The 13,781-nt window shown below is 40.7% G+C and overlaps 1 protein-coding gene across 3 annotated transcripts; it reads right to left on the reverse strand.

Annotated features, from left to right (window-relative positions):
* Positions 1-2,587: 2,587 nt before the first annotated feature.
* PDIK1L (PDLIM1 interacting kinase 1 like) lies at positions 2,588-12,349 on the reverse strand. 3 transcript variants are annotated; one of them, XM_005302040.4, is made up of 3 exons: positions 12,227-12,349; positions 9,373-9,674; positions 2,588-6,544 (listed from the first exon to the last, which is right to left on the reverse strand). In XM_005302040.4, the coding sequence occupies exons 2-3, from the start codon at positions 9,655-9,657 to the stop codon at positions 5,804-5,806; spliced, it is 1,026 nt and encodes a 341-aa protein (XP_005302097.1). In that variant the 5' UTR covers positions 9,658-9,674; positions 12,227-12,349; the 3' UTR covers positions 2,588-5,803. The 3 variants fall into 3 exon arrangements, with proteins under 3 accessions (XP_005302097.1, XP_065433383.1, XP_008169208.2); XM_065577311.1 differs by lacking the exon at positions 12,227-12,349 and adding an exon at positions 11,163-11,773; XM_008170986.4 differs by lacking the exon at positions 12,227-12,349 and having other exon boundaries at positions 9,373-11,156.
* Between the last annotated feature and the right edge of the window lie 1,432 nt (positions 12,350-13,781).

Below are 13,781 nucleotides of genomic sequence, written 5' to 3' on the forward strand. Positions count from 1 at the left end.
CGGGAATTTAGTTTGTTTAAAAATCACTCTGGAAAAAAAAATTAAAATAAATATAAATAAATAAAAGTCAGGCAAGGAATTGGGACAGTTTTGCCTTGAATGTAATCAGTTTTATCCTGTAGCAAAAAATGTATACTTTAAGGAGCAGAGGGAGGAACTCATTAGCTTCTTGATTTTAGCACTCAAGTCTTTCACTGCTGGGAACCTGGTCCATTTTCTCCACTGGGATAGATGCGTATCATAGGTCAGGATTTAGATGCATTGGCAAAGATGAAAGATTTCTTTGGTGGAGGGACAGGGGAGTCAGAAGACAAGGAAATAGAATTTATAAAGTTTACAGCTTGTGCTATTCTACACATTACTCATCTCACCCTAGTTGTACTATCCCTCAGTCTGAAACACTCCTACTACTAAAAGAAGAACAGGAGTACTTGTGGCACCTTAGAGACTAACAAATTTATTAGAGCATAAGCTTTCGTGGACTACAGCCCACTTCTTCGGATGCATATAGAATGGAACATATATTGAGAAGATATATATACACACACATACAGAGAGCATAAACAGGTGGGAGTTGTCTTACCAACTCTGAGAGGCCAACTCCCAACTGGTAAGACAACTCCCACCTGTTTATGCTCTCTGTATGTGTGTATATATATCTCCTCAATATATGTTCCATTCTATATGCATCCGAAGAAGTGGGCTGTAGTCCACGAAAGCTTATGCTCTAATAAATTTGTTAGTCTCTAAGGTGCCACAAGTACTCCTGTTCTTTTTGCGGATACAGACTAACACGGCTGTTACTCTGAAATCTGACTCCTACTACTATTTTTTTAATTAATCCTGGAGAGTATTTTTATAATATTTCCACTCATTATCACAACTAGGATTTTTCATCATAATTCTAAGCACTACAGTAATGCTAATAAGCCCTAGCCAAGGACCCCAGTGTGCTAGGGAGTCAGTGTCATTTCATATGCCTCCCCAAAAAGAGTCAATTACATCTAACAGGCTCCAGTATCAGCAACCAATGCTGCCCTCTGATTGGGGAGGCTTTTTTCCAGCTCCAACTTAAAACCAGACTAGTTTAAACAATAAGGTCCTATCTAGGCATTCTGCACACATTAGCCCCTTTCTTTAATGCTTCCCTCCAATCCTTTGCAGTGAGGCTAATGTTGCAAGAGGTCATTGCTGGGCTGGTGACAATTTCCACACACATTCAGAACAGTGTGTGGCATCGTTCTGGAATAAGTCTGACTATTCCAGTGCACCACACAGACATCCCCCTAGGATGAGCCTCCCATTGGTGTGTATTTGAGCATAAGTTAACAGTACAAAGGTCATTCTAATGCATGGTTCTCAAACTTTTGTATTAGTGATCCCTTTCACACAGCAAGCCTGAGTGTGACCCCTCCCCCACCCCTAATTAATTTTTAATATATTTAACACTATTATGAATACTGGAGGTGAAAGAGTCTGGGGGCAGAGGCTGACAGTTCACAACCCCCATGTACTAACTTCGCTACCCCCAAGGTGTCACAACCCCCAGTTTGAGAACCCCTGTTCTAATAGGTTATAGGTCAGTGACCCAAAAGGGTTGAGGCATCTCTGTCTACAGAGACCCCGCTGGGATAGGCTCAAAAACCTAACAGGATTGGTAACGAGAGAGGGTCTTTCAGAGATTCAAAAGACAGCCCAGGGTGGCAATGACTGAAAATTGTTGCAATCTGATGCCTTCAGTGATATGTACAAGAACATTTTGGTGATCTCAGACCATTTCTTAATAGTAAGAAAATGAGGGTCTTATGCACAAGTTAACAGCCTCAGCAGAGAGAGCAGGGATTGAATGGACACGGCCCATTTCTATTGGTAAGAAAATTAGCTGTTGATCTTCATGTCTCGTCAGTCCCTGCTGTCAGATTTGTGGCACACTGATGGGAAACCAAAAGAAAACTTGTTACTACTGATGCTATTATTCTTCCATGAATAGAGATAGGCTTGGAAGGATTAGATTTTTAATCAGTAAATGTTGGTAGACATCAATTTCACCATACACCTACAAACCCATGAAAAAAATATTTTCTTCAATAACAAAAATGTACAGATAGGCAAAAAGAAAAATCCTGCTTGAGAAGTTACTAGAGTGTGCTTTAAGGATATTTACTTTGTATATTTTGACACACCATCTTGACAATTTGTGTTTTAACAATTATAAAGCTTTAACTTTTTGAATCTCAATGTCTATTGTCTGACCCCTCCATAACTTCCCACAGCTGTGAAAATTAAAAAAAAAAAGTTTAAATGCGTAAAAATAAACTGTCAAAGTTATCAAAAAATAATTAAAAAAAATGAATTCTGCCAAGAACGGAGAAGAGACATCAGGGTTCAAAAGACATCAATCTAGCACCTTTCATAAGCACTAAATTTATTTAAGAAAGTGACATACTAAGAAACTGATACTATTCAATAGTCCTTTCCTGGCAAGCAAGTGACTGAACAGACAAAGAAGTCTCTCGTTTAGGTGATGGTTAAATAGAAAACCCAATGACACTGACTAGGAAGAAAGTTTCTCTACAGTCTCCAAAGGTTTCATTTAAATTCAGATTTTATTTCAAAACAGTCATGAACTTAATAAATTACACAATAATTTTCTCCCTTTATAAATTCTTCATAAAATATATTTTACAATTTTAAAGAAAGATTAGAAAGTCTTTTCTTTCTGAAGTGCTGATGAATATCTTGACCTTTGTCATGCTGGTGAATTATTTTGTAGCTGCGACAATAGTTTGATTTATCAAAGGTTTTACAACAAAGGTTAAAAAAAGAACAATCACACAAAACCACACACCTCAAGGACTATCATTCAGTGTTAACCAATGAAACACTCAGCTTCACCACCACCACTAGGCTAAGCACCATGCGAGGGTCTTATAGGTACCCCCAGCCTTTAAAGTGGCAATCAGTGCAAAGAAACACTTTGGGAAATCAACAGTTCTACTGTATGATCCATTAACTCTATCGCTTTAAATTAATTTCTCAACTGAAGTTAAGAAGCAGGTTCATGGTTATCCTTTGAAACTCTTCAGAGGAGATTAATTGATTCACAAAGAAGGTAAGTGCTAAATATTATTCCAAGACAGACTAACATTTTAGGGTACAATAGTGAACAGACTAGTATCCCTGCTTTGGTATTTTGATATTTTTAAAATCTTCAAGCGTTTGTAGTTCTAGCAGGGCACGATCTTTCATCTTACATAACCCTCAAAAAAGCATCAACTGTTCAATGTTGGAATGTTACTAATACATTGTACAGTAACGCTGCACACACAGTCCAGTTTTACCTTCCTCCTTGCACTGTGACCTTGTCTTTAAAGGCAAGCTGTGGCTTTTAGTATACCAATTCAACTTACAAAACATTAACAGGATGAACAAATGACTTCCAATAAGTTCCATTTATTAATTACAAAGTTTAATTCCCAACCTTACCTTTATAGACAAAGTCACATGCAAGAAATAGTGATGTCACTGTCTAAGCCTGCTCAAGATGACCGGGGCCAATTTTCAGTTGGTATAAATCAGCAAAGCACTACTGAAATCTATGCCAATTTATACCAGCTAAGGTTCTGGCCCAATGTATTCTATCAACATCTCAATATGACAGTACATCTTTTCCTGAAATCTATTGCCACCTTGTATTTTTACAGCATCTTCAAATTTCCAAATGCTTTAGAACCAATAAGCCATACAATACACCTTTGAAACATGGAAGTATACTCACTTGAGAGACACAGAAGTTAAATAACTTGCCTATAGTGACAAAGTAAGTCAAAAATAAAATTCAGGGTTCCTTGCTCCCTGCTAACCCACTACACTGTGCAAGGACAGAATACAATTGGCTCTTACAAATTCCTAAACATTTAGTAAAGTGACCAATAACCCTGCTTCATGGTCCCTTCCCTTTTTGTTTTAGGAGGGACAAACTGTACTTTTCATTTGTGGTAAGTGTTCACTTCACTTTATTCATGGGGACAGTAAACACTGACTGGTCAGTTTCACTTTCTGATGTTCACACAGCAGCCCTAGGGTGCAATGTTTGGATTGCAAGCACTCCAGGGGAACGTTTAAACCCAAACAAGAAGTGTTTTTCATTTTGAAAGTTTTAAAAATTTCATGAACTTGGTTTTGTAAAAAAGTTGTTTAAAAGCCCACTGCAACTTTAGGATTTTACTCATCAATTAGACATGACAGTTGGATAAGTAAATTTCGTCTCAGATCTCCTCCCCCCAATTATGATCAGTTTAAAGGGTAAGCAAGTAAGATCATGCACCTGAGCTAGTGAGCGTTCATGACACTACTGCAAAGCTGTTTTAGTCTACCCTAATATGCACTCTTCATGAAAGTTCTCCATTAACATATGAACCAGTTTTTGTGGAGATGGGTTAAAAGCCTTGTACTATTTCAAAACTTTTAGATTTACCATCCAGGATTAAAAATAAAATAAAATCAAAAGGAATAAAACACTACCTCTTAATATGTAGCAAAAGAATGCAAGGACTGATTAAAGTTTTCCACATAAAAGGTTCAACTAAAGCGGAGATATTTCATTCACACATTGAATTTTAGAACTTCTCTCCAACATTTGAAAATGAAGATGCTCACCATTTAATTAAATCACCCCACAGCACGCTCACATTAAGTGACATAACTGCATCAATGCCAAGAAGAAAGGAAGAGCAAGTGACTAACAGAACTGGGTAACAAACAAAAGGACAAAGAAAAATTGTGTTTCAGTCTTTTTTTGGGGGGTGGGGGGGGGGAAGAGTCTTAGAGTACTATTTTATCTGCTGGATTCCTCTATTAAGTATCTATATTTTCATAAACCAAGTTCATAAAATAACCATCCCGAAAGTGCTGTAGTTGCTACTGGATTATAGATGCACAAGTGCAGGCATGTTAGGAAACTGTAGCCAAAGGTGTTAGAGTATTTGGTTATCAAAATAAAATAAAATTGAGTAATTAATGATCTAACGAACAAGCTAGCACGATTGCATAAATCTGTAATTTGACTCCCTCAGCTACAAACTTACTAGGTGGTAAGTGCTCAGCTAAGAAACATCTCAGCACCTTTAAATCTTCTGATTCCTTTGCATTGCATTTTTGTCTACAAAGTCAAGTTTTAGGCCTTTTTTTGTTAACATTTATAGGCTATAAAAATAAAAATGTAAAAAAACAATTCATTTGGGAGCGGGGAGGGAAGTATGCTTTTCGTTTGTTTTTCTCACAGATCCCAATCATCCAGATTCACACCAAATAATTTAAACAAAAGTGGCATTTTCTCTGTATGGAATGCAAACTCACATGCTCAGTCACTCACATATACATAAATATATACACATAGTTTTACTTTACAAAGCACAAGGATTTGCATTACCAGCATGCAAACCTCCTCTTCCATGGGAATTCCTAATACTGTGCTAGGAAACTGGAATGTCTGCAATACTCCATAACATATTTCTGGAAAGCAAGAACATCTCAACTCATGAATTTTCTTGGCCAACTTATATAAATTATCTTTACATCCACACTTTAGTATAACATCTTGGTAATATACATATAAATGTATTTAAAACAAAATGGCCAACTCAAGTTTACTTTAATTTATGCAAATCAAAAGAAATTCAGTTGGTAAAAACTAAACCCTGAAGTTCTCAGTTCAGGTTTGTTTTGTTTTTTGCTGCCACAAAAGGCTGCACCATTGTGAAAAAACAGAAGCAGCTCTGTTGAGAGGTTTGAGTATTCGAGGTCACGTGTCCCAGTTGCTGTCTTTAAAAGCAATTTTGACTAATCTGAGTTCTAATTCAAAAGCATCAGGACGGTCTTGTGGGTTGGCAGCCAGCATCTCCTTAATCAGTTGCTTCATACGGGCATTCATAGATTTTTTCTTTACAGGGATGAGAAGTTCCATTTTGGGGTTTTCTAGAAGTGCCTCCCCAACTGGCACAATCTCTGTCCCTTGCTTCACATAGCTCCCCAAAAGTTCTTTCTTAGTCTCAGTGTCTATGAAGGTGATCCTTTCTAACATTGCCCAAATTATAATCCCCAATGCAAAAATGTCTGCTTTTGCAGTGTAATGTCCTTCCCAGACTTCAGGGGCCATGTAGAAGTCAGTCCCACATGCTGTTGAAAGGAAACATTTATTTACGTTGACAGGCTCTTCAGGGTTCTGTCCTGAAGCTGAACATACCTTACTTAACCCAAAATCGGCTACTTTCAGAGTGGGTTCCAAGTCACTAGCATCCATTCTGCTTTGTGAGATCAGAATGTTGTCAGGTTTGAGATCACGATGGATAATCTGATTTTTGTGAAGGAAAGCCAGGGCACTGCTGAGTTGAAGCATGAAACTGGTGTTGGTCTTGCGGCTGGGCTTTCGGGATAGCAGGTACTCATTCATATCTCCTCCATCACAGAAATCCATTACGAACCAAAGGTAATAGGCGCTTCTGGGATCAAAGGCTATTTCTCCTTTTAATGAGGTCTCTACAAGCTGTAACAAGGAAGAGAGATTTCACATACCTGTTCAGGAAGCATAAATCACAGAAACAAAGAACTACTGACTGAAAAAATAAGAAATGAACAGAGAAAGAAGTTACATTCTTATCTATTTCATGTAAAATTTAAAAATTTTTGAAATATTAATGAATTTGACAATCCTACTAATTTTCTGCCTGAAAAACATAGCTCAAACTCCAATTTAGAACCTAGAGCTATGGGCAGATAACAGTATTTTGAAAGATATCCAAGTATCACCTTCTCATCTGTTTCAGCTGGGCAGTGTCCCAGCCACAGCAAAGCTAGATTCACCCACTCTAACAACTTTAATCCAAATACAGCGTTTCAGCCAGTAGCATTGATACAGTGCCAAGGAGTCACTTGTCCTCTGCTGATGAAACATTATGTAATGGAACTCCGAAACTTACTTTTCACTCCATCTCCATGAATAAATTCTAACATACTATCCATGAATAAAATCTAACGAAGAACAATCTATATGCATAGCTAAACAGCAATAGAAACTAACAGGCTTCTGCTTTTGTTGAAGTTATTTTAAAGTAACCACTTATTAACGAGCTATTTTCCCAGATGCATGGAATATATTTGAGCAGGAATTTCCAGTTACTGATTTACATGAAAACTAATGTAACGACTAATCAGCTTTGTTAGTCCTAGTTACACAACTGTACATTTGCTTCTTCAGCTTATGTGAGGTGGCTTTCAGCACATTCTGGAAGCTAAGCATTTCAAACCATTTGTGTTAATAAAACAACACATACTATCAATACATACTGGACTAAGGATACTTGGAAAGAATTTTCAAAAATCAAAGCAACTGCTAATATAGCTTTCTAGGAAGACTGTTTGAATCAACGGTGAGGCTCTTCTTCTGAAAAGTGAGTGCAAAACACATGGCAGCTTTAAAGTGACATTGTTAATATAGCTGTGCTCCTAAGGTTGCAAGAAGCAGAGACTGAGCAAGGAATACAAATTATGTTGTTCGAACTACATATTCACATTTTACCCACACCTCATGACAGTGAAATTGATGAACTGTGGCAGTAGCGAGGAAGCTTTCTAGAGAAATATGTCATAACAGTACATTTTTTTTCTTCCATACAGCCCTGCCAAGTCTTCATAGTATTTAGCACCTTGGTTCAGACCATTAGTCCACAAAGTTCAAAATCCCACCCCTGACAGTGGCACAACACCAACAGGCAGATCCTCAACTAGTTTAAACTGTCAAAGTTCCATTGGCTTCAGTTTATACCAGCTGAGTATCTGTCCCCAAATGCTTCCTAAGAAGGCGTTCCCCCTTTACTACTTGAATACTGCATCTGGCCAATTCTGTAGTGTTCTATTTTTTGGGTAGGGACAGGGCAAGAGATTTGACTGCCCCCATCTTAACGTGTATAATTATAAATGTCATTATAAAGTTACCCAAGCCTCTTTGAAAGTCTAGATACAATAGATAATTCTATACTTATAAGCTCTCTGGGGCAGGTATTATCATTTGCTGTTTTTGGACCTAGCACAAAGGAGCTCTGATTTGGCTGAGGCCTGTAGGTGCTACAATACAAGTAATAATAAATAGAAATATACTGAACCCATGCTCTTTGTCATTCTAGCAGGACCCTGTAGATCATCCTTATTCCATCAATCCAAAATAGAAAGTTTCTTTAGCTCACTTAGTTTAATGTCAATAACACTGGTCCCTTTAACAGTGAGCTAGGCACTTTCACAATTTTCCTCAGCAGTCATGTCTAACATTGTCCACTGAATCATAGAATATTAGGGTTGGCAGGGAGCAAAGGAGGTCATCTAGTCCAACCCCCTGCTCAAAGCAGGACCAATCCCCAGACAGATTTTTACCCCAGTTCCCTAAATGGCCCCCTCAAGGATTGAACTCACAATCTTAGGTTTAGCAGGCGAATGCTCAAACCACTCCCCCAATGAAAAGACTGATAAGTTGTGAGGCGCCTTCCTACATTTGTACAGCACAATGGGGCCTAAATCCCGATTGAACGCTACCATAATAAATATTTAATAAAAAGGACCTGCACTGGACGCAAAAACCAACAGGAACAAGTGTCTGATTATTACATATCTGATCAGCTCACACAATTTATATTTAATGACATATATAAATAAAGTAAACATTTGATAAGTATTCACTGGATGTGCTACTCACACACTGAAGAGTGCTTTTATATACAAATGTGAATGTACTTACACAGATATATTCCTATCATGGCCTCATCACCTTTGCTACCCTTCCAAATGCTTTTAAGGTTTATTTGCCCCCTTTTTAAAATAAATAAATAAATAAATAAATAAATCTCTCTTGCACTCTGGTAATGGACTTCCTGGTTACAGGCAGAATCCTAAGCAATGGTTTCCTAAGCAAAGATGGTTACTTCCTCTTCAAAGGACAGCTGGTGTTTAGAAATCTTTGTGAGTTCTGTCTTAATAAATTAGCAAATGTCCATTCATGATTAGAGCTACTGTAGGGCTGTTACCCAGAAAATGCAACAGTGTGTATCTGGATAGTGTTTTGTTTTCATTCCCTTCAATTGTCAGAGCTATATGGGATTTTAGCTGTGTGACTTTCATTAAGTCTGCTGGAGTTGCATGGCTATAAATCTGAAAATCCAAAGGATTCTGTTTAGTAAACCCATTGTATCCAAACATCTCTAGAGAACTCTTAGCATTGTTTACATTGCATATAAAGAAAAAAAAAGTTGGCCATACCTTCCCCACTTCTTCCTGCCCAGCTAGATACCCATAAATTACTCCCATCCCCCTCCCAGCTTCATGTACCTGTACATAAAGGGAAGAACTGGAACCATGTGACATCTTCTGCACCATACCATCTTTCTGTAAGATGCACTCCTCCAGATGGATAACATTTGGATGCTGGCTCTTGATACTGCTCAGTGCCCAGAACTCACGTAGAGCTAGTTCCACATTCTCTGGAGCATGACACCGAATTTTTTTCACTGCAACCCGCGCAGAGGTCTTCCTGACGACTGCTTCATACACCACACCGTAACTACCACGACCAACCTCCCGTATTAGATCGTACTTTGGCTGGCTACTCACCATCTTCAAGGTCAGGGATTCTAGGGGGAAAAACAATAACATGGGACTAAATCCTATGAATGACGACTGATCTGCATTTCCTCTCTTTGTATCAGTATCGTTTGGGCTAATCACTGTGCTTAAAATCATCAGTATTTTCATTCATCAAATATAAATCAGATTGCAATGAGCCATTACATTCAGAAGTTACCAATATGAAGAAGCCTCAAGCTTGTTTAGTAAAATCACGACTAAGAAGGATTTTCAAAAAATATACACTATATACTAGTGTTATCATTTTAGCTGGCCTTTATCATAAAACATTCACAGTTCAGGCACACAACATCATCTCTGTCTTTCACTTGTATTAGGTCAGGATAGAACGGTCACATAACTCTCTCAACTGCTTAATCTCAACATCTTTTACACTAACCCTGTGTACAATATCAGTGTAGTACTGTGCTTTCTTTCCCTATATATTATAGCATTTTTCCAGTTAAGGGCCTTCGTGAAGCCCATACTTAATACAGTTTGGCACAATGTATAAAATCCCCTAAGTAGAAAGTCACATACAGCATGGGTAAAAATTTTCTGTTGTAGTTTAACTATTAAATGATTTCCTGGTACCAAGGCAAAAGGAGTACTTTGAGATGTATTTTAATTTTAAATACAATCTGAACAAACAGCTTATTATGAATGGGCAGTTTAAATAGGTCAAGATATTTAAAAAGACATTCTACACTGTTTACACTCAAATTCTAGTTTTGTTAAGAAAAGAAGGAGGCTGGACTAAAACTTGTATGTTCATATTTTTAAAAAAATCATGGGAATATACCCAAGATCTTCCTTGCAAGATTACAAACCCAAAAAATACAACAGCATTGCACTAATGCAAGCCAACCAGAAAGGGACACTAATTACAGACAGAAAATAAAGTTTGGCCAAGCAGAGTGATTTGCAAAAAGAAAATAAATGGACTAATGGTAAAATAGCAAGTTAGATTATTAGAATTAAAATACTTTTTAAAAGTTAGTGACACAGGTCAGTATATTTACTACAGTAAACCATGCACAAAGGACTACTTCACTGAAGCAACCTACTATCATCAGGCAACTTTCAAGTATCTACAAGGTTTGCAGCACAAAATAAATTACAAATATCATCAGTGTCATGACAACATCAGTGCAGATATATGGAGACTTGGCAGCAACATCTTTGTTATGTGAGTTTACAATCTTGAATGATTTAAATGTAAATCTATAAATTCCCCACAGAAATGCCACTACAATGTGAGATTCAGATAGTAATATTTATTTAGCCTGCTCCTATATCATCATGATATAAGCATATGGAGAATAGTGCAGCCTATTAGTAACTAGAAAACACACAAAGGAAGGTACACGCACACAAAATGGTATCAAGTTCTGATATTAAAAAACCCAGCAAAATGAATGTAATTGTGAAGGAAAGCCACATATTTCCCAGACATGGTCATCTCAGGCTCAAACAGAGTATGGAGCACAATTTACCTTTTAAACATCAGTTTACTCTACACTGTACTAGAAGCACTCCCATTGCTAAATAAATATAAAGACTGTCACCTGTCTTTCCCACTGCCCTCCAAAAAAATAAAAGGCCATTTCCAGATTCAACAAGCCCCTTCTCTCATACGGCATCAGAACATTCCCAAATATCATCAGGGCCTATGTAATAATCTAATCTAACCAAACCTCACACCCCAGAAGACACATGCTAAATAGGTGCTAACCCAGTTAACCATCATAGATGAGGCTATCAGGAACGCATGGTTAAAGTTGACCCACAAAGGAAACACCCAATTGTGTATGTTTTTTGGGGGGGGTGGGAGTTCCTTTAGGATATAGGAGTAGGGCCTGGAAATTAATTGTTTGGCTTTTTTTGGTAAAAAGGTCACCCCCCCCCCCATGTTTTGTAATATCCCATTTCACATATTCTCAACTCAGATGACTAGAGCGCATCAGACAAGTAAGGGAAGGGCATTCTGATTGATTGACAGGTGAAATGATTTTTACTCAGGTGTTTCGAGCCCATGTGTTTCCTCAACATTTAACTCAAGTACTGGAAAAACTACAGGGTGGGAAACTCTCTATGCTCCCCCCCCCCTCCCCTCCCCTCCCCTCCCCAGTGCTCTGGTGCTCCCTGGAGACCTCCAGCAAAACCAGAGCTGGCCTAAGATTCCTGAGGGGGGGAAGCGGCAGGAAATTAGACCCCAGCCCCATCGTTCCCCTACAGGGCAGGTGAGGCCTCACCCCAGATTCCCAGAGCCCCTCCTGAGCCTCAGCCCCCCCGCTCCCCTTAGCCCTTCCCCCATCCTTTCCATCCCCCTCCCACCTTCCCTCAGCCCCCGCCCCCTACAGTCCCCTCCCCCATCTTGACAGCGGGGGACTCGGGCTTGCCCTCTCCCCCCGGCACGGGAGGCCGCGTTGCTCGGGCTGTCTGTCAGGAGCTCCTCCCCTCAGCCCCTGCTGCAGGCCTCGGGCCCGCTCGGCTCCCGCCTGCCCTTTGCTGCGGCGCACCGGACAGCCGCCCTCCCCGGCCGGCCACTGGAGGTTACCTCAGCGCCGCCGCGCTCCCGCCGCCCGGCCGCCATTATAGGGTTCCCTTCCCCCCCACTTTGGCGCCGACACACCCCCCTCCGCGCGCCCCCGCCGCAGCCCGGACTCGACTCCCGCACGCGCCCTGCCCTTGCCGCTTCCCCATTGGCTGAAGCGGCGGGCGAGCCCCTTCTCCTTCTTTGTGGCGCGCGCCGCCGCTTCTCATTGGCTGGGCCGGATGCGCGCTGGGCGGGGCTTTCCCTAGGAGCTCGCGCCTCTGTTTGCCGCATGCCGCTCAATAGACCTCCTCGTTCCCCCAGTTCCATGCATGGGGGTCGGGATGCGGGGTGGGGGGAGGGATGCACGCCTGGTGCAGCTCCCAGAGCAGCATAGGGAATAGGGGAGACGAGGATGCACCACTTAAGGCAGCTGACGGCAGGGGGAGAGTTGGTTTGTGAGGGGTGGATATGGCGTTCGTGCAGCTCACGTTAGGATGCAAGGAAGGAGGGAGAGGGGATGATGCGCCATGGATGCAGATCATGGGGGGGGGGGGTGTAATATACACCACTTCGCGCAGCTGACATAGAGATTGGGGGAGGAGGTCGAGGAAACCACGCCGTCTCCCTCTCTAGATATTATCAACACCCCGTTGCAAATCCAACCTGCACCTCTGCTCCGGTTAAGTAATAATGGTTTGAATTGCATAGGGTGTGCCCTCTATCCCAAGCCCTCCCCAGCCCACTTCACCAAGGGGATGCTGCTGCCCCCTGCTTGCTGCCGTCCCCTGTGCAAACACCTACCGTGTCTGTCACTCATAGATGCTGATTTTCCTGCTGAATTTTTATGTATTTCTCATTTTTCTCTTCTGCAATTAGATCTTTGCCATTTTAAAAAACAAATCCTATTATTTTGCCTTTTTAAAAAGAAAAAGCAGCCCTTGTTAGGCTGCAGCTTATTGTTTGCCACGCAGGGAGGAGGATTGCACCTTTTGTTATCCCTTGTCACTGTGTGATGGGGACATGCCTTTTAGGGGTCTGCAAGCACATTGAAGGATGCGATCATTTGGTAAGATCCCCCCTCTTCTCGAGAGGATGCAGGGTTATTGGTATCTTCCCTTAAAGGGACACTGTCTACATTTATCCCTGCTGGGAAGCAGGAAGACACCCTTATTGACTATGCGGTGTCTCTATTATACTTAGTCACCTGCAAGACATACAGTTCAGAAGTGATGGTGACAGGCAGCTGAGGTCCCATCTTCCTTATACCTCCCAGATCAATGTGGTAGAAAAGGCACCACTGCACGCATCTCAGAATGGGTTAACGTTTAATGCCCCTGGACTTCATAGCACAAGACAGTCAGGTATCAGTCTTCATTAGAACACTCTCACACGGCTCGCAGGCAGGGATCAGCATTCGTTACACCCCTCATTAATATCCTCCAGCGCCTGCCTGTGAAAAACAGTCAGAGTGGAAGTGCCCTGATCTGAGGCGCCCTCTTCCCAGGAATGGGGCTGCACCAGTGTTTCCCCCAGGAATTGAAATTAGGGGCAGGGATTGCATTTACGGGGGGGCGAG

The sequence above is a fragment of the Chrysemys picta genome, chromosome 23 (genome assembly GCF_011386835.1).
Source record: "Chrysemys picta bellii isolate R12L10 chromosome 23, ASM1138683v2, whole genome shotgun sequence".
NCBI lineage: Eukaryota > Metazoa > Chordata > Testudines > Emydidae > Chrysemys > Chrysemys picta.